Source organism: Stegostoma tigrinum, chromosome 37 (genome assembly GCF_030684315.1).
Source record: "Stegostoma tigrinum isolate sSteTig4 chromosome 37, sSteTig4.hap1, whole genome shotgun sequence".
NCBI classification, from domain to species: Eukaryota; Metazoa; Chordata; class Chondrichthyes; order Orectolobiformes; family Stegostomatidae; genus Stegostoma; species Stegostoma tigrinum.
This window is the reverse complement of record NC_081390.1, coordinates 27,152,785-27,177,976: the sequence shown is the minus strand read 5'-3', so window position 1 is coordinate 27,177,976 and position 25,192 is coordinate 27,152,785. Positions and strand designations below refer to the sequence as shown.

The following is a 25,192-nucleotide window of genomic DNA, read 5'->3' as shown; positions in this document are numbered from 1 at the left end:
GACACCACCCACGCCCTCCACCTCCTCCAGGACTTCCAATTCCCTGGCCCCCAACACTTCATATTCACCATGGACGTCCAGTCCCTATACACCTGCATTCCGCATGCAGATGGCCTCAAGGCCCTCCGCTTCTTCCTGTCCCGCAGGCCCGACCAGTCCCCCTCCACCGACACTCTCATCCGCCTAGCTGAACTCGTCCTCACACTCAACAACTTCTCTTTTGACTCCTCCCACTTCCTACAGACTAAGGGGGTGGCCATGGGCACCCGCATGGGCCCCAGCTATGCCTGCCTCTTTGTAGGTTACGTGGAACAGTCCCTCTTCCGCACCTACACAGGCCCCAAACCCCACCTCTTCCTCCGTTACATTGATGACTGTATTGGCGCCGCCTCTTGCTCCCCAGAGGAGCTCGAACAGTTCATCCACTTCACCAACACCTTCCACCCCAACCTTCAGTTCACCTGGGCCATCTCCAGCACATCCCTCACCTTCCTGGACCTCTCAGTCTCCATCTCAGGCAACCAACTTGTAACTGATGTCCATTTCAAGCCCACCGACTCCCACAGCTACCTAGAATACAGCTCCTCCCACCCACCCTCCTGCAAAAATTCCATCCCCTATTCCCAATTCCTCCGCCTCCGCCGCATTTGCTCCCACGATAAGACATTTCACTCCCGCACATCCCAGATGTCCAAGTTCTTTAAGGACCGCAACTTTCCCCCCACAGTGATCGAGAATGCCCTTGACCGCGTCTCCCGCATTTCCCGCAACACATCCCTCACACCCCGCCCCCGCCACAACCGCCCAAAGAGGATCCCCCTCGTTCTCACACACCACCCTACCAACCTCCGGATACAACGCATCATCCACCGACACTTCCACCATTTACAAACCGACCCCACCACCCAAGACATTTTTCCATCCCCACCCCTGTCTGCTTTCCGGAGAGACCACTCTCTCCGTGGCTCCCTTGTTCGCTCCACACTCCCCTCCAACCCCACCACACCCGGCACCTTCCCCTGCAACCGCAGGAAATGCTACACTTGCCCCCACACCTCCCCCCTCACCCCTATCCCAGGCCCCAAGATGACATTCCACATTAAGCAGAGGTTCACCTGCACATCTGCCAATGTAGTACACTGCATCCACTGTACCCGGTGCGGCTTCCTCTACATTGGGGAAATCAAGCGGAGGCTTGGGGACCGCTTTGCAGAACACCTCCGCTCAGTTCGCAACAAACAACTGTACCTCCCAGTCGCAAACCATTTCCACTCCCCCTCCCATTCTCTAGATGACATGTCCATCATGGGCCTCCTGCACTGCCACAATGATGCCACCCGAAGGTTGCAGGAACAGCAACTCATATTCCGCCTGGGAACCCTGCAGCCCAATGGTATTCAATGTGGACTTCACCAGTTTCAAAATCTCCCCTTCCCCTACTGCATCCCTAAACCAGCCCAGTTCGTCCCCTCCCCCCACTGCACCACACAACCAGCTCAGCTCTTCCCCCCGACCCACTGCATCCCAAAACCAGTCCTACCTGTCTCTGCCTCCCTAACCGGTTCTTCCTCTCACCCATCCCTTCCTCCCACCCCAAGCCACACCCCCATCTACCTACTAACCTCATCCCACCTCCTTGACCTGTCCATCTTCCCTGGACTGACCTAACCCCTCCCTACCTCCCCACCTATACTCTCCTCTCCACCTATCTTCTTTTCTCTCCATCTTCGGTCCGCCTCCCCCTCTCTCCCTATTTATTCCAGTTCCCTCTCCCCATCCCTCTCTCTGATGAAGGGTCTAGGCCCGAAACGTCAGCTTTTGTGCTCCTGAGATGCTGCTTGGCCTGCTGTGTGCATCCAGCCTCACATTTTATTATCTTGGAATTCTCCAGCATCTGCAGTTCCCATTATCTCTGAAATATCATTCAACATGGTTTTAATAAAAAAGGAAAGGAATTGGTTTCTGGGTCTGATATTTGATTCGCATTTACACTTATGAACATGGCTAGAATGTGGGCAATATACTTATCAGAAAGACACTTCTGTAACATTAGTGCATTATGAATCTACAGAGATTTCTGTATTTTTTTTGAGGAAATACTTTCTTCTAGAGATTCACACCAAACTTTTAACAGTTATCTGGCTTGGCCTTGAGAATTTCTCGCTTAACTGCCTTTCACTACATAATGGCAAAGCTTAAATACATTTGTAAATTCAACACAGATCAAACAGTTACCATATATCCAAACAAAGGCCTCATGTATCACATTTCCTCACCAACACCAATGCGACTTCACAGGAACAGTAAGTCACTGTAAGTCTCTTTACTGTTACAATGTATTGTTAGAGTTTGTTGTTGAATTAAATTATCGAGAGAAGTGTTCAAAAATTCACAACTGCAATGGTTAAAAGGAACTCAGATTATTTGATGTACTATTGCCTCCCATGCCAATGTTTAAGATGGAAAACTGAAGGTTTGCAGGGCGTATCTTCTAATGAAACTTGGCATTGTTTTAGCAAGATGCCAGAGCCATGGAAACATTCTGATGGGATTTACAAACACACCTCCTGTGCTGTATTAAGGCAAGTTTAAACAGCACTTTGCCCATCACACTGCACTTATTGCGGCTACCATGCCAGTCGCTTTTTATTCTCAACTGTGTCACTAACAGCTGTGTCTCAGCCCCTTCATTACAACAGAAGGGACCTTGCAAATTAGCCCAGGCAAGCTATTCTATCCCTGGTAACAACATCAGCTTATTTTTATACAATACTGACTGCCTATCAGGCAGATTATTAAAGCAGACACACCACTTGTCCTCAATAACTCTGTCCTCCAAGACCTACATTTCAATCTATCACAGTCAGCTCTTGATCAGTGGGAGGTAAATCTTTCATTTAATTCAGATCAAAACAAGATGTGAAATCTGGATTTTTGATGTTCCAATTAGGCCACAGTTGGATTGTCAATTGACAATTTCAACTACTTCCCTTTCGTGCGTATTTCACACACGAAGGTGACAAAAAGAAGTACAATGTGAAGAAACCAATCAGCTCATTCAATGCATTCACAGAAACCTGTAATATCCGTCCCCATCAGTGTCCAATGCCTTTATTAGTAAAGCTCCTTCATTTTGCTTAACTACCCTACCAGAGTTCTTTCAAGTCCCAATCACTCTGCAATAAAATATAATTTGAAATCAGCACTCAATTTGACATTGTGCAGGTCTGTATTTACAACGCTTTTCTTCTGAACAAGGCCTGTGAGAAATCCAATCTTATTTTAATCAACATCTGTATGATGTGTTTTCTCATTCCTTCCATTGAGACTGATATTTAACTTTCCAACTTTTCCTTACAACTCAGTCCTGTGGCTGAGATGGTTTCACTTCTTGTTTTCTGCTTCAACCGTTTCTTTGGCAACCAGAATTGAAAATGGCATCCAAAATGCAACATCACTTCCGGGTGACAGCCTCTAACTTGTACTCTGTTGATCTGCCCATGTGCTCAGTTTCCTCTATTAATCACTTGCCTACCATTACTGGAAATGGTTACCGTTGAGTCCGTTCATGCTTCCAGGCCTCTCTGTGATGCAGTTCAATACAGTCATTGCCTGAATGGAATCCAGAATACATACTTAAGGTCTGCTCCTGTACATCATTTCACTTCTGGTTCATCTCATGGAGTGAAAACCTATGCTGTGCAGACTCAAACCTGGTCTAAAAAATGCTCAGCAGGATGAAATTCCCAGAGATCTTGGTTACTTTGTAAACTGACAGATTTGAGTTAGTTTAAATGTTTGAAGCATGTCAACACTCTAAATGCATTCAAAGCATTTGTATTAAGTCAGCCAGAAGTGAATCTTCACTATTGATGTGGGAAACAAAACAAACAGTCAAACAGCAAATAAGGTCTCCCAGGTAGACCTTTTGTAATAACACATCTGGATAAGGGTTCGACTTAACTCCAAACAACGTAATCACAATATTGTCAGCTGGAAACTGACTGAGAGATGACCAGTCTCAGTACTTGACTTTACCTTGTTCTAAAAGCCCTGTTTAAATCATTGCTACCATTTAGAAGAGCTGACATCTATTGTGCAGGTCCCCAGAGCAGCAATAAATGGCTTTCAGCAATCACATTAGCCTTATTTTCTCATTTTTATAACTAATTATGCAGCAATTTCAACATCACATCAACAGATTGTAAAACACAAAATTGTTGCTGGATATTAAAGTGAGACGTTTGAAAAGCTAATTTCTTTGTAACATCCGGTGATATGTTATGATGCAACTCTGTTCAAACATGTTCTCCATAAATTACTGAGTTAATTTAAAGAATAAAAGGCAATATTCCCAAATAATCAAAAATGGCTTAAGTGCCTTAAGTGAGTTGGATAGAGCAGAGGCCTATGTGTGAGGAGCAGCACCCACATCTATTCACGTGCCCTTGTCTTTAATGATTCTTCAATTAAATTACTGAACAGCAATTTACAAGCTTTTCTTCTCGGTTCGCTCACTCCTTTTTTTTGCCCTTCCCTTAGTTTTAAGTTCTGAAGGTGTCAAACTTTTGAAACAGCTTTCTGATCTCTCTCAGATACTGACCACTTGTTACATTGGCAGCTTTCTCAGGTCTTCATACATTTAATGGAAATGTTTTAATGCCCATTACAGCAGGAGAGTTGTACATGGAGCATGAAGTAGAGATCTAAAGGGATGATTCATGACAAACTTGAAAAAAAAGTTGGAATGTTTCAATTTCCATTACTGGCCTCTACCCAAACCAACATAATGTTGATTCATACAAAAAGTGAGTTAGAGCTGTTAACCACACTGGGCCCTGCTAATTAGATCTCGGAACCAGGCCACTAAAGACCTGTTCAGCTATTTAGAGAAGACTTGCATCAGTGTCGTTTCATTAGTGAAAGAACAGTCCAAAAGCCTGTGCAACTCAAAGACCAGGTAACAGTAATTATATTTCTAACTTGCAAGTTACTCTTTAAAAGTCCTTTTATTAACCACTAATCTGTCTGAAACTTGACATCTGTTCCTCTTTGGGATGAGTAAAAAGTTTAATCCTGCGTATCTGGATTCCGTGAATGTACTCGTGAGGATTCTTGTCACTGGCATCTTAATAATGGAACTGGAGTATTAGAATTTATAAATTAGAAAACTGAATATCATCTCATTTATGAAACCCAACAATCACACTGAAGGTATCCACTTTTTATTCATGTCTATTAGACCAGAAGATGGAAGAGCAGAGGGAAACCATTCAACCCACCAATTTTGCACCACTATTCAATGAAATCATGGCTGATATGATAATCCACAATTCAGCTTTCTTGCCTTTTCCCCATAACCTTTAATTCTCTCAGTTCCTCCGTCTCCATCGTATATGTTCAGATGAGGCCAACTTTGACAAGGGAGCCTCCGAAATGTCCTTCTTCCTCAACTGAGGATTCCCCAGCACCATTATCAACAGGGCCCTCCCTCAACCAGGTCCAACCCATCTCATTCACTCCCACCCTCAACCACCTCTCTTCCCTCCACAACAGCGACAGGGTTCCCCCTTATCCTTACCTACCATCCCATCAGCATCCACATCCAAAAGATCATCAGATGCCATTTTCACCTGCTCCAGCAAGATTCCATCATCAGACACATTATCCTCTGCCCTCTCTTGCCCATTTTCTGCAGGGACCATTCCCTCCAGGGCACCCCCCAAGAGTCCACTCTTCGCTCGCTCCCACAGTCCCACAGCACCTTCCCCTGTAACTGGCGAAGGTGCAACACCTGCCCATTTACCTCCTCCCTCCCCAGTATCCAAGGGCCCAAACATACCTTCCAGGTGAAACAACACTTCACTTGCACTTCCCAGAATCGAGTCTCCTGCATTCAATGCTCATAATATGGTCTCCTCTACCTTGGGGAAATGAAGCAAAGACTGGGTGACCGCTTCACAGAACATCTATGCTCTGCTCACAAAAAAAAGACTGAGCTTCCAGTTGCCTGCCACTTCAACACACCACCTGGCCAACATCTGTGTCTCTGGCTTGTTGTAGTTTTCCAGCAAAGTTCAATGCAAGCTGGGAAGTACACCTCATTTTCCACTTGGGGACCCGGCAGCCCTTCGGACTCAATACTGGAGTTGAATAATTTTAGGGTCTAAACTGTCCCATGTTCTAGCCCCCTACCCCACACACCAGGCTTTTTTTTTAAAAATCACACAGCCTGCCATTACCCATTACTTATTATCAGCCACCAACAGTCCCCATTCACCCTCCTAGCCAGATCATTATCGATTCGTTTTTTTCTGCCCAACTGCTCTTCTCTCTCTTCAGGCTCTATCCTTTATCCTATCACTTACTCCCTACCCCATCCTCCCCCCATGTTCTGCAACTAAGCCAATGTTTCCCAGCTATTATCAGTTCTGAGGAAGGGTCACCAGGCCTGAAACATTAGCTCTTGATTTTTACGGCACAGATGCTGCCAGACCTGCTGAGCTTTTCTAGAAACTTCTATTTTTGTTTATGATTTACAGTATCCGCAGTTCTCTTGGTTTTTACTTTTGACTCTCTCACTGATTTAAAAAAATGTCTCTCTCAGCCTTGAAAACACTTATTGACTCAGCCTTGACAGGCCTCTGTAGTAAAGAATTCCACAGATTCATTAACGTCAGAGAAGAAATTACTCCTCATCTGTGTCTTATATGGATGAACCCTGACTCTGAGACTGAACCAAAGTAGGCAGCAAGGGTTATTTGAGAAAATAATAAATAAGTGGCCTACGCTTGCTATTTTTAAAATCAGTATGATTTCCAACAACAGTGAGGTTCCTGCTCTTATTTTTCCATACTAGATACATCTGATTTTGCCCTCCCACAGCCAATTCTCTCCTGAGGTCAATATAGCCAAGCAGCAATGTTAATGTTAATGTTTTAATGTTAGTATATTGTTATACAGAAGGAGAAATAGACTATGCTTCATTGGACTGCTTTTCTGTTACAAGCCAGGACTGGGAAAATCACAGTTTGGTTATGTTGCTTGCAAAACATTTAAATATTTTCCTGGATTCAGCTGAAAAAGAATAATGATTTTTGTTTACATAAAACTAGTTTTCTATTTCTAATGCATGTATTCAATTGATCCACAAAACATTGAGAGAGAGAGAGAAAAGGAGATTGTACTGCATCTTGTTCAAAACAGAGATTTACCCAGACATTGGCTGCATTATCCTCTGCACCCGTATTACATTGTCTTACTTTGAGCAAGTCTTAATAATTTCTTGTCAATATCTCTCAAGCATTGTGCTGATTATGTCTGTAAATATTTTTAATTAGAGAGATTGTGCAACACAGTCCGAACTCTCCCTGGTTCTGAGTGAGAAGCTCTCAGTTCACAACCCACATTTTGGCTACAAACAGTCAGTCCACAACATGGGCAAACAGATTCTTTAGTGAGTCCCCTAAGTCAGCCAATCTTGGTCCACTGCGTCCCCGCCCTCTCAAGCAACAGCCAAAAACTGGCAACTGTTCCAGGAAAACTAGCAACGAAAACAGCTGTAAACCTGTGCTTTACCTCATTTATGATTTGATTTAGTGGAAGAGAATATTTATATTAGTTTCAGATATAATTGTTTCCAATTTCCTTGTGTATAAGGAAACAGTACTTTTACCCAAATGTCCTTCCCTCCAACGCACTTCTCAATGTTATGCAGGCTACAGAAGAGGTGGGTGGGAGGGATGGATTTCATCTCTGGCTGTCGTGCCTGAAGAAACAGGGCTGTTTGGGATCTATGGTTCAAAGACTTGGTGAAATAATGCAAATACCATAATTCCAGTAAGTTTTTCACAAATCTGCATCCAATTTCTTCACTTCTGTCTTCTCCTCTGATGGTCCTCCAGCAGAATACGCAACTATTTTCCTAATTTCGTAGTGAAAACTCAGCACTATTGACAGGTGATATTTTCCCAATCTCTCTCAAGTCTTAACAAGAAGCATGACAGAATAAGTTGCATTTGCTGGCACCACCAAAACATTCTCAATGCCCTTTGTGAACTCCCTGCCAGTAAAAAGAAAATTCTGTTGACTAAATAAGCACAATAGATATCAGTAATCAGGTCAGAACAACATCACTGCAATACTGGCAGGGCTACTACACAATGAGAACAGTTCAGCGATCACTTGCCTGGATAAGTGCTGTTGCAACAACATTCAAGAAACATGGCACCAGTCAGGAAATAGCAACCCACTTGACTGACATCCAATCAACCACCTTCAATATTCATTGCCTTCAACAATGATGCACAGTGGCAGCAGTGTGTATCCTTCCTCAGGTGCACTTCAGTAACTCTTTAGACAGCACCCTCTAAACCCATGACCACTATCATCTAGAAAGACAAAGACGGCAGGCATATGGGATCACCACCATCTTCAAGTCCCTCTTCAAGCTACTCCCATCCTGACTTGGAAACTGATTGTTCAGTGTCACTCAGTCAAAATCATGGAATTCCCTTGCCAATGGCACATTACAAGATTACAGCTGTTCCAAGAGATTGCTAATCACCACTTTCTCAAGGGGAATTAGAAACCAAAACTAAATGCTCATTTAACCAGAAAAGCCCATATCCCTAAATGAGCTCAAGGAAATTGGCATATTTCATGTAATTTTATGAGAAAATCATTTTTACAAAAAGTATTACACCTGCACCAGTTGCAGGGCAAGGTGCCAAGGGGTTGCAAAGGAAGAGTGGGCTGGGGCGTTCAGGAGGGAATGGTCCCTGCGGAAGGTGGATAAGGGAAGGGAGGGGAATATGTGCCTGATGCTGGCATCTTGCTGGAGGTGGCGAGCATATGAGCAGAACAAATAAGAGCAGGAACAGGATGATAGCGGGAAGGCATGGATATGGTCAAGTAGGTCAAAGCCTGAAGAGGTGACAGAGCTGCTGGAGGAGTAGAAACCTGTCAGCCATGAAAATCAGCAGACGCACATACCAGGCCAGGAAACAAACAGTTGTGGGAATGAACCCAAGGACCAGCAGGATGGAGGTCAAAGGTGCCTGTGAAGGTACATTGGTAAATCCATGGAATTAATGCAGACTCCGGAGCTGATCTGATAAATATTCTTGGGGAAGTTAGAGAGCAGTGGATTATCAAGTAGATTGACACTGTCCTGCCTGTTCATTGTTTCCTCTGTGAGTCACAGAATGACAAAAATAGAGCAAATATTTTTGTACACAATACTTTCAACAGTAGAAGTTGACAAATCAGTTTTATCCACTATCATTATGGGCGATTTTGTTGGTGATAACATGATGAGATGGACTCTCATCACTGATATTTTGGGATTAGAGAATTCTGTACCGTAAACCTAGCCCACATCATTCCCGTATTCATTTTGTGCAACAGCAAAATCATTCTACTCCCTTGCTTGGCCCCATACTCACCTAGTCAAAAATGACTTGGCAACATGTGGTTAATGGGACAGTGCCACATGCAAAGCAAGGACAGTGTAGGTGTTAACATCTTACCAATGTGAATGTGACAACTTTTTTACATTTAATTGAATGTCAAATTGCACAAAAGTGGTGTAGTGCCAATTTATTCTGACCTTTATCTATTAATAAACAAGGTAATTTCCATACCTACACCAGTCTAAATGAGCTGGGCTGTCAAATACTTATCAGTCAGGCAAATAGGCAATTATTCACTGCCATTTCAGCTGCTGTTTAACCGAAACTTTGCATCTATGTTGCACATTTAAAAAAATACAAAAAGTATTCTTTTTTGTACAAAAGACGAAAATAACTGAAGGTGCCTAAACAATATTGAAAGTATTCAATGGAAGTCTTGCAGTCTTGACTGTAGCATCACTCCCAGCCAAGTGTCACGATCTCAGTGTAACATACAGCACAGAAAATAAGATAACAAAGTGTGAAGCTGGATGAACACAGCAGGCCAAGCAACATCTCAGGAGCACAAAAGCTGACGTATTGATCCTAGTCCCTTCATTAGAGGGGGGGATGGGGAGAGGGTTCTGGAATAAATAGGTGGGGGGGGGGGGGAGAGAAGGTGGAGGCGGACCGAAGATGGAGAAAAAAGAAGATAGGTGGAGGGGAGAGTATAGGTGGGGAGGTAGGGAGGGGATAGGTCAGTCCAGGGAAGACGGACAGGTCAAGGAGGCGGGATGAGGTTAGTAGGTAGGAAATGGAGGTGCAGCTTGAGGTGGGAGGAAGGGATGGGTGAGAGGAAGAATAGGTTAGGGAGGCAGAGACAGGCTGGACTGGTTTTGGGATGCAGTGGGGGTGGGGGCGAGCTGGGCTGGTTTTGTCATGCAGTGGGGGAAGGGGAGATTTTGAAGCTTGTGAAGTCCACATTGATGCCATTGGGCTGCAGGGTTCCCAAGCGGAATATGAGTTGCTGTTCCTGAAACCTTCGGGTGGCATCATTATAGCACTGCAGGAGGCTAATGATGGACATGTCATCTAGAGAATGGGAGGGGGAGTTAAAATGGTTCGTGACTGGGAGGTGCAGTTGTTTATTGCGAACCGAGCAGAGGTGTTCTGCAAAGCGGTCCCCAAGCCTCTGCTTGGTTTCCCCAATGTAGAGGTAGCCACACCGGGTTACAATGGATACAGTATACCACATTGGCAGATGTGCAGTACTGTCTCCGCTTCCCTAACCTGTTCTTCCTCTCACCCATCCCTTCCTCCCACCTCAAGCCGCACCTCCATCTCCTACCTACTAACCTCATCCCGCCTCCTTGACCTGTCCGTCTTCCCTGGACTGGCCTATCCCCTCCCTACCTCCCCACCTATACTCTCCTCTCCACCTATCTTCTTTTCTCTCCATCTTCGGTCCGCCTCCCCCTCTCTCCCTATTTATTCCAGAACCCTCTCCCCATCCCCCTCTCTGATGAAGGGTCTAGGCCCAAAACGTCAGCTTTTGTGCTCCTAAGATGCTGCTGGGCCTGCTGTGTTCATCCAGCTCCACACTTTGTTATCTTGGATTCTCCAGCATCTGCAGTTCCCATTATCACTCAGCACAGAAACTATTTTTTTTAAATATGGGAAAGTATGGAGCAATGGAGGCTGAGGGGTGACCTTTTAGAAGTTTACAAAATCATGATAGGCATGGACAGGGTCAATAGTCAAACTCTTTTTTTTCCAGGGTAGGGGAGTCCAAAACAAGAGGGGCATAGGCTTAAGGTGAGAGGCGAAAGGTATAAACGGGACCCAAGTGGCAACTTTTCCTCACAGAGCGTGGTGCGTGTATGGAATGAGCTGCCAGACGATGTGGTGGAGGCTGGTACAATTGCAACATTTAAAAGACATCTGGATGGGTACATGAAAAGGAAAGGTTTAGAGGGATATGGGCCAAATGCTGGAAAATGGCATTAGAATAATTTAGGATATCTGGCCAGCATGGACAAGTTGGACCGAAGATTCTGTTTCCATGCTGTGTCAATGTATGACTCAATGTGCATATGCACAAAGATCCCACTGGCTGGGGAACATATTTGCATTAAATAAAGTCCTAAATATGTTGCTTTCTTTCCTTATAACTTAGTACCCAAAGCGCTGCCTCCTTCCTTTATGCAATTGTAACAATCTGATTTCTCCAACCTGACAGTTGCAGTGGTGGACTGAGGTTAAACAGAAAACTATTCTGGAAAGGTGTGATCATGTACCCCCACTGAGTAAATTACTGACCAGTCAAGCAAAACCAAGAAACTAAAGCAACATCTTTGCCCTTTGAAAAAAGCAAGCTAGAGAGAGCTTCTGATCATTGCCAGGTTTAGACGGTCACCAAAAGAAAAGAAACATGAATGTTAAGCCATTTCATTGCTATTACTATGCTCCTCCTCAGGAGCATTAAGCTACATTTTACCAGAAATTGACCCATGCCAATTTAGGCAAATTTTATGGAAGTCTCTCTCCACTGAGTTTTCTGGTGATATCTTCTGAAACTCACCTCATTATGCATCACATTTCAATAGTGACTCATTAATTTACCTTCCTGTAGCCTGAGGTAATTGTCACTACAGGTAGTTCCCATATAACACGATAGTTGCTTTCATGCATGAGCTTGCGTTATACGGAGATCGCTACAGAAAATTGTTATACTGTACAGCAGAAAGTTCGCATTATCCAAACAGCATCCACGATTCAACCATTGTGTTCCAGCCAATTTGCATTAACAAAACAAGCATTAGAGCAGAACTACCTGTACTGGAACCTCCATGCCAAGCAAAACACATTAGGAGTTGCCCTTCATGGTACATGACACCAAGATTATGGTTTATAGGGCTGTGGTAGTTCTTGCTCTCCTATATGGCTATGAGATGTGGACTGTCTACAGCAGGCACCTCAAGGCACTGAAGCAGTGTCACCGACAACGACGCTACCACTGCAAGATCCTGCATATCAGCTAGGAACAAAGATGCACTGACACCAGGATCCTCAACCAGGGCAACGACCCCAGCATCGAGGCACCGACCACCCTCCATCAGCTACGGTGAGCTGCACATGTCAACCACATGACTGACACAAGTTTCCACAATCAGGTGCTCTACTCCCAGCTGTGAAACAGCAGGCTACCCCCAGGTGGTCACAGGAAGCAGCTCAGCGACACCCTCAAGGCCTCACTGGGGAAGTGCTGTATTCCCACAGACACCTGGGAATCAACGGCCTAAGACTGTCCAAAGTGGTGTCGAGCCCCTTGAGACTTGCCATTGGGAAAATACGGAGCCAGGCGAAAACAGCCAAAGGAGTGCATTGCCACAGCAACACCCCACCCATCCCTTCCAATGACCACCACCTGTCCCAACTAATAGAGAGCCTGCAGTAGCTGTATTGATCTGTACAGCCACCTAAAGACCCAACCAAAGAGTGGAAGTGAGTCATCCTCATTTGTGAGGGACCACCAATGATAATAATGGTAGGAGGGCAACCAAAACAAAATGCTTCAGAAGACACATAGATAGCATGACTGACACTTCATTTCAAAAACATATACACCTTCATAAATACATTATTATTTAAGAATCAAGCTACACAGGCCTCCTATCCTTCATGTCATTCCGTATCAGAATCCCATCTAAGGGGTAGTTACCTATCCCCCATAACCAGGGTAGCCTACAGTTTGGTCATGCCAATCATTGTGCTGTCCCTCCACTGAAGCAAGTATGCTTGTGAGCATCAATGACCTCCTGGACTGATAGTCCTTGACATACTGTGCCAAGATCCCCTGATTGAAAATAGTCTCCCTTGACCTGAGGGTGACACCATTTAGGCCATTTGGCTGAAGACCATGCAGTGTGTTTTCTGTGTTAGCGGTTTGCACATGGTGCAGATGTAATAATAATGTAGCATGGAAATATCTAGCAATTTGTCCAGCCTCTGACTGATAACTGCTGGCAGCAATGACAAGCTAGCAGTCTTGGGTCAGCGTTAAATAACAATGAAATACAGAAATACTGAGAGTCTTAAAACTCCATCTGAGTATCAAAACAAAGAAAGGAAAAGCAGAAATACTGTGAACATCCAAGAGGCACAAAGTGAGGGAGAGTAAGCCCCGAGACACAGCCTGGTCCAACCCCAGCGACAGGTACTTGTTCCTCCATGCTAGGTCCCTTGCAGCAGCATTTACAATGAAAGGTGAGACCGCACTCCAAAATGCAGCACAGTCATGCAGAACTGTATTCAAGTGGATGGGAGATGTGCAATAAGGGCGTATTGAAGCTGGTACTTGTCTGATGCTAATCTTCATGGATGGATACTACTCACAAAGCTAACCCTGAGATGCTGGGCACTGCTGCCCAGAATGGAGGCCCATAGGACACTACAGAGCAGTACAGGCCCTTTCACCATTGATGTTGTGCCGACATGTGAAACCAAACTGAAGCCCATCTAGCCTACACTATTCCATTATTATCCATATGTTTATCTAATGACCATTTAAATGCACTTAAACTTAGTGAATCTACGACTGTTGCAGGCAGAGCATTCCACGCCCTCACTACTCTCTGAGTAAAGAACCTACCTCTGACATCTTTCCTATATCTGTCACCCCTCAATTTAAAGCTATGTCTCCTCATGCTAGCCATCTCCATCCGAGGAAAAAGGCTCTCACTGTCCACCCTATCTAATCATCTGATCATCGTGTATGTGTCTACTAAGTCGCCTCTTAATCTTCTCTCTAACGAAAACAGCCTCAAATCCCTCAGCCTTTCTTCATAAGACCTTCCCTCCAGACCAGGCAACATCCTAGTAAATCTCCTCTGTACCTTTTCCAATGCTTCCACATCCTTCTTATAATGCGGTGACCAGAACTGTATGCAATACTCCAAGTGCGGTTGCTCCAGAGTTTTGTACAGCTGCAACATGACCGCATGGATCTGAAACTCAATCCCACGACCAATAAAACCTAACACACCGTACGCCTTCTTAACAATCCTATCAACCTGGGTGGCAACTTTCAGAGATCTATGCACATGGACACCAGGATCTCTCTGCTCATCCACACTACCTAGAATCTTATCAATAGCCCAGTACTCTGTATTCCTGTACTCCTTCCAAACTGAATCACCTCACACTTTTCCTGCATTAAACTCCATTTGCCACCTCTCAGCCCATCTCTACAGCTTATCTATGTCCCTCTGTAACCTGCAACATCCTTCCACACTATCCACAACTCCACCGACTTTAGTGGCATCCACAAATTTACTAACCCATCCTTCTACCCAGAGGAACAAGCAAGCAGAGGAGCTGGACCAACTCAGTACCTGCTCTGACCTCATGTTGGAAACTGTTGCCATCTAATTTCTATCTAATAAGTGGGCGAATAAGAAACTGCATAACAATGAGGCAAGATTAAGTAATAATAGCATGTAAATGCAAGCAAACTATGCAAGTAAACCTCTCACTACTTACAGCAAAATTCTCATCTTGCTATTGAAAACTTGGTTGGAGAATCAGACTTCTTCCTCTCAACGTCAAGAATCCCATTTTGCCAATCTCACCCTATTTTCACAACTGGTTCGCCAATGAACTCTGTTGTAAACTTCCCAAAGAACTCTGTGGCCACCTTAGATCAAATCCTGACTGATCATTTGCTGCGACCCATCGGATAGGCACTACAACATGCATCAACTTTGGCATGAGGCAATCCAATGTTGGTTTTACTCCAAACTGAGTTGGATGTTGGATGTTTTCATTTCAAATCTGCTGAAGGAATGTATAGAGGGGGAATTTGTATCCTTCAAAGTATTAGAAGACAACATGTTTAACCACAAACCCCAATAAATAGCAGCACATATTGATGTAAACCCAAATAAAACCCAAGGCAAATGTTAAAACCCAATCTAACAGTGTAGATCAATAACCATCTGCTTATCATGTCATGCTATACCAACTGTACTGACGACATGTCAGGCAAAATAGAAAATCACATCTGTACTAGTTTTTAAAAAATCTGTTTTCTTTAAAAAAAACATCATTCTACTGAGGCCTGTATTCAAAGTGGTAATGAATCAAGCACAATTCTCTCTGAGTAGTGTCTATTGTCACTCTTGTAGAATAATAGGTACATTCTGGACAACATAACACAATGGAAAACATGCAAGTTATCTGAATTTATAAATGTACAACTTATTTGCATCTTAAATAAAGATTTTAGACATTTCTTATAAGATTAAAGCTACAGATCAATGGACTTGAAACGTATTTCCTCTCATCAGGAGTTAGGTCATGGATATTATCCATCTAAATTAATCCCTAACAGTCAGGATTATGACTATAGACTCTCAGAAATGTACAGCATGGAAACAGACCCTTCAATCCAACTCACCCATGCCAACCAGATATCCCAAACCAACCTAGCCCCATTTGCCAGCATTTGGCCCATATCCCTCTAAATCCTTCCTATTCAAGTACCCATCCGGTTTTCAGTACCAGTCTTCACCACTTCCTCTGGCAGCTCATTCCAAATGCATTCCATCCACTGTGTGAAAAAGTTGCCACTTAGGTCCGTTTTAAATCTTTACCCTCTCACCTTAAACCTTTGCTCCTCTAGGATTGGACTCCCGTCTCCCAGAGAAAAGACCTTGGCTATTCAGCCAATTTATGCCCCTCACAATTTTACAAACCTTTAACTTCACCCCTCATATCCAAAGTTCCAGAGAAGATAAGAAAATAAGCTTCTTTCCAAAGATAGTTACTGAAGTATAGAACATTGTGTCTTGGAGTGGCTGAGGCAGGATCACACATCTTAAAGGAAACTTAGGATGGAGCAGAGCACAATGCTCAAGGACAGGAGAAAGCAAAACAAGACATCAGTTTTGAATTGTTCTAGCATGAGTCGGCTGAAGTCCTTCACCGTTCCTTGCTATGACATGACACTTCATGAAGCTTTGGGTTTATGTGTCTACCAAATGAATTTGCATGTTCAAGCACTGAAGTTCCACCAATACCAACTGAACTTATGGTAGCCATATTCAGCTCAAAAGGCTCAAACTACACGTATTCCATAAATCAGAAATGTCATTGACAATACTATTCTTGAAAGAGCCAATAAAGATAGATAACTTGGAAATTAATTGGAGGTAGACTCAATAAAGAAAATTGCATTCGGAATGCAAGGCTCCATTCACCTCTGCTCAGGTCTGTCTGCCCTAATTACTCAGCAGGATGTCTTGCCCTGAGGCCACCCCTCCTTCCACTAAGAATCACTGTAATCAGTTCTTCTTATACCAATACCACACCGAGTAATGCCCCTGCAGCAATCCAACACAATCACTGAAAATCATTCAGTAAGTTCTCAATGGCTGCTGCCTGAATCACTCAGCTATTCTTCCTCCCCCTTCAAAATGATTTAATCAGAAGGATGGCTATTTACTACGTTCTGTTTCTCACCTGCAGGTCAGTTTCTTTATCTGACCCTCTCTTATTGCAGCTATTGTGGCCCCGAGGCAACATTCAAAATAAAAGAAAGCAAAGCTAGTAGGAGAGCTATTTCTGATTTTCTTCAGTTTGGATCACCTTGGTCAAATTTGTGATTGAATTGACCTAAAATTTTACTGTCAATGTCAAGGAGATATAAAACTGGGCCTCAGAAAGGAGGGAAGGAATGTAAATGGGGGAAGACTACTTTTCAACTTAACTTAGTGATGCTGTTCTCAAAGATATCAACTTCTACTTACATGCAAATACTCAATCAGATCCTGCAGTAGGTGGGTACGGTCATGGCAGCAGAAATAAAATGGAATTCTGAACATAAAACATCAGTTCAGTTCCACTTTGCACATAAGAATAGCAAAGGCTAGCAAAAAACGTTGCAACATTCTTTAGAAATCACCTGTACTTTTTGAAGCACTTGCCTCGTAACCTAAGATTTAACATTCAATGGTAACTTTAAACAAAACATTTGTGGGATGCTAGTGAACCCAGCATTTGTTAACCCACCTCTAACTGCCATTCAGAATCTAACAGAGCACAAGATTGACAATAAGATTGTAAGCAGTGTACCTGTTGTAGCAATCGCTTCAATTTAAGTATCTGGGTTTTGACAGAGGTGCAGTCATGCACCATGTGCCGCAGTGTCAGCACATCCAGCATCACAGTGTTCTCAGTTAGAGGCCGAGAGGATCTCACGTGACCACTAGGAGGTCGGCAGTAACTTGAAGCCGCATGCCAATCAAAGTGGCCCACTGGAAGCTCTTGGGAAACAGGACTCCTGAAAGAAAAAGGCCGATTATCATTTTCCACATATTATCAGAAAAATAAAACAATGAAGATATTCCTAATTATTGTGTTTCCAATGACAGTGGCTGCATTTATAACTGTTAGCTAATTATCGAGTTACAGCACTGAAGTTTTATGTTTTCCAGCTACAACATATGAAATGAAATCTCAGCTTCACTCCATGCTCAGTCGTAATCTAAAAGCTGATGGAATGCCCTTGCTTGGTATGAAGAACAGGATTTCTGCTGGTGCTCGCAACATAGATTGCACATAATGCCAAAAAAGGCTGTCCCATTGCAGAGGTTAACACTAACAGGTCAACAGAACACGCCAAAGGATTAAGGGATAAATTCTGTTTCAAGAGAATGAAATTCTGAGCCAATAATCTGCTGAGTTGGAAGAAATTTGGCTTAGAATATCCAATTTGGAGTTTTTTTTATTTTCATTCACAGTTGTGTTGCAAATCCATATAGTCTGCATTTATACTTAGTGTTCCACAGGTTTCTTTCGGCAAAATTGTCAAAGATATAGAATTCAATATATTCCACTCAGAACCAGAAGTAACATTATTTTCAGTTAGAGTTCTTCTGTGCATTAAGTGTGAAACTCATCAACTCATTCTAAATAATGTGGCATTTCACTTCACTCCATACATTTTCTGATTTAGTTTATGACCCCACTTGAAACCACCCACTTTCACCTCTACAACATCACCCGCCTCATTCCTACTTCAATTCACTGGCTGAAACTCTCATCCAAACTTTGCCTCCAGATTTCACTGATATCTGAGTAAGCCTGCCAGCCTCCAAACCCCTAAGCTTAGATCTCACACCACGTGACACTCACTGCTCTGTCAGCCAATATCTATAAACAAGTATTTGAAAATCTTCATTCCGACTCCAGAAGCTATTCATCGTTAATGGTGCCTCCCCACAATGCACCCATCCTTCAAGTTCCACACTGTGAATAAATTCTCTAAACTGCTGTGCTTCTCCAGCTCCTCCTTCCTTTAAGATCTTTCTGAACACCTTTTTGATAATGGGAACTGCAGATGCTGGAAAATCCAAGATAATAAAATGTGAGGCTGGATGAACACAGAAGGCCCAGCAGCATCCCAGGAGCACAAAAGCTGACATTTCGGGCCTAGACCCTTCGTCAGAGAGGGGAATGGGGAAAGGGTTCTGGAATAAATAGGGAGAGAGGGGGAGGCGGACCAAAGGTGGAGAGAAAAGAAAATAGGTGGAGAAGAGAGTATAGGTGGGGAGGTAGGGAGGGGATAGGTCAGTCCAGGGAAGACGGACAGGTCAAGGAGGCGGGATGAGGTTAGTAGGTAGATGGGGGTGCGGCTTGGGGTGGGAGGAAGGGATGGGTGAGAGGAAGAACAGGTTAGGGAGGCAGAGACAGGTTGGACTGGTTTTGGGATGCAGTGGGTGGAGGGGAAGAGCTGGGCTGGTTGTGTGGTGCAGTGGGGGGAGGGGATGAACTGGGCTGGTTTTGGGATGCGGTGGTGGAAGGGGAGATTTTGAAGCTGGTGGAGTCCACATTGATGCCATTGAGCTGCAGGGTTCCCAAGCAGAATATGAATTGCTGTTCCTGAAACCTTCGGGTGGCATCATTGTGGCACTGCAGGAGGCCCGTGATGGATATGTCATCTAAAGAATGGGAGGGGGAGTGGAAATGGTTTGCGACTGGGAGGTGCAGTTGTTTATTGCGAACCAAGTGGAGGTGTTCTGCAAACCGGTCCCCAAGCCTCCGTTTGGTTTCCCCAATGTAGAGGATGCCCAAAGAGGATCCCCCTTGTTCTCACAGACCACCCCACCAACCTCCGGATACAACGCATCGTCCTCTGACACTTCCGCCATCTACAATCCAACCCCATCACCTAAGACATTTTTCCATCCCCACCCTTGTCTGCTTTCCAGAGTGACTACTCTCTCCGTGACTCCCTTGTTCGCTCCACACTGCCCTCCAACCCCACCACACCCGGCACCTTCCCCTGCAACCACAGGAAATGCTACACTTGCCCCCACACCTCCTCCCTCACCCTATCCAGGCCCCAAGATGACTTTCCATATTAAGTAGAGGTTCACCTGCACATCTGCCAATGTGGTATACTGCATCCACTGTACCCGGTGTGGCTTCCTCTACATTGGGGAAACCAAGCGGAGGCTTGGGGACCGCTTTGCGGAACACCTCCGCTCGGTTCGCAATAAACAATTGCACCTCCCAGTCGCAAACCATTTCAACTTCCCCTCCCATTCTTTAGATGACATATCCATCATGGACCTCCTGCTGTGCCACAATGATGCCACCTGAAGGTTGCAGGAACGGCAACTCATATTCCGCCTGGGAACCCTGCAGCCCAATGGCATCAATGTGGACTCCACCAGCTTCAAAATCTCCCCTTCCACCACCGCATCCCAAAACCAGCCCAGTTCGTCCCCTCCCCCCACTGCACCACACAACCAGCCCAGCTCTTCCCCTCCACCCACTGCATCCCAAAACCAGTCCAATCTGTCTCTGCCGCCCTAACCTGTTCTTCCTCTCACCCATCCCTTCCTCCCACCCCAAGCCGCACCTCCATCTCCTACCTACTAACCTCATCCCACCTCCTTGACCTGTCCGTCTTCCCTGGACTGACCTATCCCCTCCCTACCTCCCCACCTATACTCTCTCCACCTATCTTCTTTTCTCTCCATCTTCGGTCCACCTCCCCCTCTCTCCCTATTTATTCCAGAACCCTTTCCCCATCCCCCTCTCTGATGAAGGGTCTAGGCCCGAAACATCAGCATTTGTGCTCCTGGGATGCTGCTGGGCCTGCTGTGTTCATCCAGCCTCTCATTTTATGATCTTAACACCTTTTTGTATGGGTTGATATTTCTGTCCTCACAACTGTGAAATGTACGTTACGCGTTAAGATGACAGAAATACAAGCTGCTACTACTTGCAGAATTGATAATCTTTAACCATATCTGTACCATCTATGAGAATTTTAACTTTGTGCCAATCTACTTTTTCCTGCAACTCTGCACATTGTTTAAATGGAAACAATCATCGAATGCCTCCTTGAATGTCTCAATTAAGTCTGCCTCCACCATTCATATAAGCATTCCAAATCTTAACTACTCACTGCAAAACATTTTTTTCTCACCTTGCATTTCTTCTCTTGCAAATCATTTCAACTCCATGCCCTACAGTTCCCAATCCTTTTACAAGTGGGAATAGATTCTTTTCTCCTGAGCGATTCTGTCCAGACCCTTAGTGCTGAAAATTTCACCAAACTTTCCTCATAACTCACGTGTCACGTCCCTGGAATTATTTTCATAAAGGGTGATGGTGGGGGGATCTAATTGGAAGCCTGGGTTGGTGCTGGGACCTTCGCTGTTTGTTATGTACATTAATGACTTGGATGTGAACGTAGATGAAATAATTAAAAAGTTTGCAGGTGACTGGAAGGTGCAGGGTGGTCTCAAGCTAGAGTCTGATGTTGATAAGCTGGTTAATTGGGCAGAGCAATGGTTGATGGAATTCAATCCTGATTCGTGTAAGGTGATGCTTTTTGGGAGGTCGAGTTAGGGAAGGGTATTCAAAATGTGTAGCAGATCCCCAACAGGTACTGAACAACAAATGAACGTTGGTGTACAAGTTCCTTGATCCTGAAGGTGTCAGTGGATGTAAACAGGATGATGAAAACGTACAGGATTTTTGGCCTCATTCAACATAGCATAGACTATAGGAGCAAGGAAGTCTTGTAAAAACTTAATAAAATGTTGTTTAGGTGTCAGATGGAATAATGTGTGCAGTTCTGGTTAACTCACTATCAGAATAACGTGATTGTTCTGGAGAGGGTGCAAAGGAGATCCACCAAGATGTTGCCTGGGATGGAAAGGCTCAGTTATGAGGAGAGACTGAATAGGCTGCGTTTGTTTTCCTTGGAACAGAGGCGGCTGACTGGAGATCTAACTGAGGTCTACAAAATTATGAGAGACATAGCTAGAGTAGATTATAAGAGTATTACCCAATGTCTAAGACCTGAGGGCATAAAATTTAAGGTGAGGAATAAGTGGCTTAAAGGAGATCTCGGAAAGAACGTTTTCACCCAGATGGTGATAGATATATGGAACACGCTATCTGAGAGGGTGGTGGAGGCACGTACACTCGCAACTGGATGAGCACTTAAAATGCCAGGGCACTGCAAGCTACGGACCACGTGCAGGTAACTAAGATGAGTGTAGTTTGGTGTTTGTTGTTAGCATAAACACGGTGGGCGAAAAGCCTAAGACTCTAAATCTCTTCTGCACTCTCTCCAATGCATTCACATTATTCCTACAGTGCGGTGCCCAGAACTGTACATAATTACCCAGCTGAGGTCTAACCAGTACTCTACTTAAAGTTAACATGCCTTCTCTGCTCTTGTATTCAACGTTCCCATTAATGAAGCCTAGAATACTGTTCACTTAATTAACAGCTCTCTCTACTTTCCAACCACCTTTAATGGCTTATCCACATATGCATCAGGCCTCTCTGCTCCTGCATACTATGAGGAATAGTACCTTTTTTTATATATAGCATCTCTCCACATTCTTCACACCAAAGTGTATCACTTCATCCTTCTCCAGATTGAACATCGTCTGCCGCTAATCCCCTCATTCCACAACCTATGTCCTTTTGAAATTCTATACTGTCTTTCTCACAGGTTATATCACCTGCAAACCTTGAAACTCATCCCTGCACACCAAGATCTCCATCATTTTTAGTGCTGTTTAATGTTACAAGACAAGCTTCTCCCTAATTGCTTCACTGGCACATTATCAATAAAATATTTCCAGAAGCATTTAACCCATTGAATTGACAAACAACAAACTCTGTCTCGATATCTTGCAAGAAGAAATAGGTTTGATTGTTCACCTTGTTTCAATGAAACAATCAGAAAAATACTATAATATTACTGAAGAAAAACATAACATCAAGAAATTACAAGGAAAAAAAAACTTGCTATTTGGCTGCAGCAGAAGGATAAAGCAAATGAATCATTCTAACAAGCTGAATTAAACTTCTCAACAAAGGTTTTTTTGACATGTACAGCTACAAAATTGAAATTCTGATGAAACCAATGTCTGGTAATTTTATTTTCTTTGAAGAAGGATGTGTATGGCATCTAAATTGAATGGCTGGCTCTGAAGGAAACTGGATTACAAGAACTCTGTGTCTCAATATTTTCCAGAATGTGCTGACTGAAAGAAAACCCATTTTGTCTCTGGGAATAATGCTTCAGGTTGGATCGTACCCAGTGCAAGAGCACAGAACAGAATCTTTCCTGCAGGCCATTTGCTAAATCCAACTGACTTCCCACTTCTTGTAGGTCTAATATAAAACGGTTGCTCTGTCATGCTATTCAGTGATAAGGTATTAGCCTCCTGAATGACAAAAAGATGAGAATAGTGTGCACTTGGCTAAATCATTTCATCATGACACTCAATCTGTCGACAATTAATGTTCATATGTTTATTGCAAATTATCTGTAATGGTAGAGGGATATATGAATTAGCATAATGGAATATTGGAAAGGTTCTTGAATATTCTGACAGCATCCTTATGGTTACCGACACAACAGGCTTTAACTCTTTTGGTAGATTTGCTCTGCATCATGAGCTTCTTAAAAATATTTTGAAGTCAAAAATCTCATCAAATGGTGACAGGTAAACACCATAAACAACAGGAAGAGGTGAAGGAATTATTCCCACTGTTCTCTTCCGCTCATGACAAAGATGGGTTTTATAATTTTATTTTCCTTTACATTATACAAATAGGTGATGCTATATTTCCCCAAGCCCTCTTTGTGAAGTTCAGATTAAAAATGACCCGAAGTAAATTGCTTACAGTCAAAACAATGTACAGTTTTTATCAGTGCGTTCAAAAACTGGGGGAACAGTTCACAGCACACATTCGTAAACATGCATCAAGGAAGAAAGAAAAGATAAAATTAAAGCTATTGTAATCAGTTCATATGAATTAGAGAATCAAGGTGAGGTTCTTTCAGTTGGCTGTACAAAGAAGTCTCTCGCAGGAGCACAGACACATTATTGTTAAAAGCAGAGAAGTTGCAAATTGGAAATTTGTTCACTTCACAAGCAAAACACAGGCTTTATTCTTGAAATGAGACCTTTAAGAGGGCCGAGATCAGAAGCACACATTTAGCTAACAAACAAAAGTCAAAGCTGTATAATTAAAGATGTTTCAAACAAGCCGCACAACACCAGTTTATAGTCCAAAAGGTTTATTTGAAAAGACAAGCTTTCAGAGCCTCATTCCTTCTTCAGATATTAGTGAGACAGGTGAAATCATACACAGAATTTATTAGTAAAAGATCAAAGGGCCACACAACTAATGAGGATGTATTAAACAAACTTAAGATGCTGTTAAATCATTAATCAGTTAGAAGGCTTTAATTGATTAATATGTACATGTAAATCCCTGAATTTCTTTCAAGTCACCACCCTGTGAGAATGAAATGTTTTATCAGCGGACAGGGGAGGTGACATTTTAGGTCAGACAATGAATGTTAAGTGTGAGGCCTTGTTTAGAGTCTGTCTGTGTTTTGGTTTGGAGTCAGACTGGTTTTATTTCTAAAGTAGGAATTTATAAAACGCCACATTGCCTGACTGTCTAAAAAATTGTGTGCTTTTTGAACAAAATAGAATGTACCTGTAAATATAATTTCACCCCCATAGATTTACGCATTTGTGTGCGCACGTGAGAGGGAAAGGCAAAGAGCATGTTTCTTTGATCTTTTCATTATATATTCTGTGTCTGATGGCACCTCTCTCAGTAACACCTGGAGGAGGAGTGAGATTTAGAAAGCTTGTGTTTTCAAATAAACCTGTTCGACTATAACCTGGTGTTGTGCAATTTCTGACTTTGTCCATCCCAATCCAATACCAGAACATCTACACCAAACAAACCGGCAATTTCAGTCATGTGACTGGGTGTTCAGGTTGAGGCACCCAGGTTATGAAAAGGGCCTATTGTCCCTTTGTCAGGAACAATTGTGCTTTGTGGAAGATAACTGTGGAATTCAAGTAGTAAATTTGATAAACTGAACTGGCTGAGGTAGATACCTTATCTATCAGCCTTTTGCGTTGGTTTGGCTGGAATGTTCAGGCAATGCAAGCGGCATAACATTCCAAGCTCTCTGATGAAGGGTCTAGGCCCGAAACATCAGCTTTTGTGCTCCTGAGATGCTGCTGGGCCTGCTGTGTTCATCCAGCCTCACATTTTATTATCTTGGATTCTCCAGCATCTGCAGTTCCCATTATCACTGATTCCAAGTAATCAGTTTACTTTTGTCCTGGTAATTGCTGGAAATTTCTGGAAACAGTCACCTTGGTATTTCTGAATTCAATAGCAACCAACTTAAAATCTGACTGGAATCTAGTTTTTAAAAATAATTT

At 43.4% G+C, this 25,192-nt stretch overlaps 1 protein-coding gene across 4 annotated transcripts in view; it reads right to left on the bottom strand.

Annotated features, from left to right (window-relative positions):
* ccser2a (coiled-coil serine-rich protein 2a) overlaps positions 1–25,192 on the bottom strand; it is a 625,227-nt gene that overhangs the window by 204,020 nt on the left and 396,015 nt on the right. For all 4 annotated transcript variants that reach the window (XM_059640304.1, XM_059640306.1, XM_059640305.1 and 1 more), the window contains one exon: positions 17,526–17,733. In XM_059640304.1, coding sequence (XP_059496287.1) covers positions 17,526–17,733 — 208 coding nt within the window. The remainder of the gene's footprint in view (positions 1–17,525; positions 17,734–25,192) is intronic.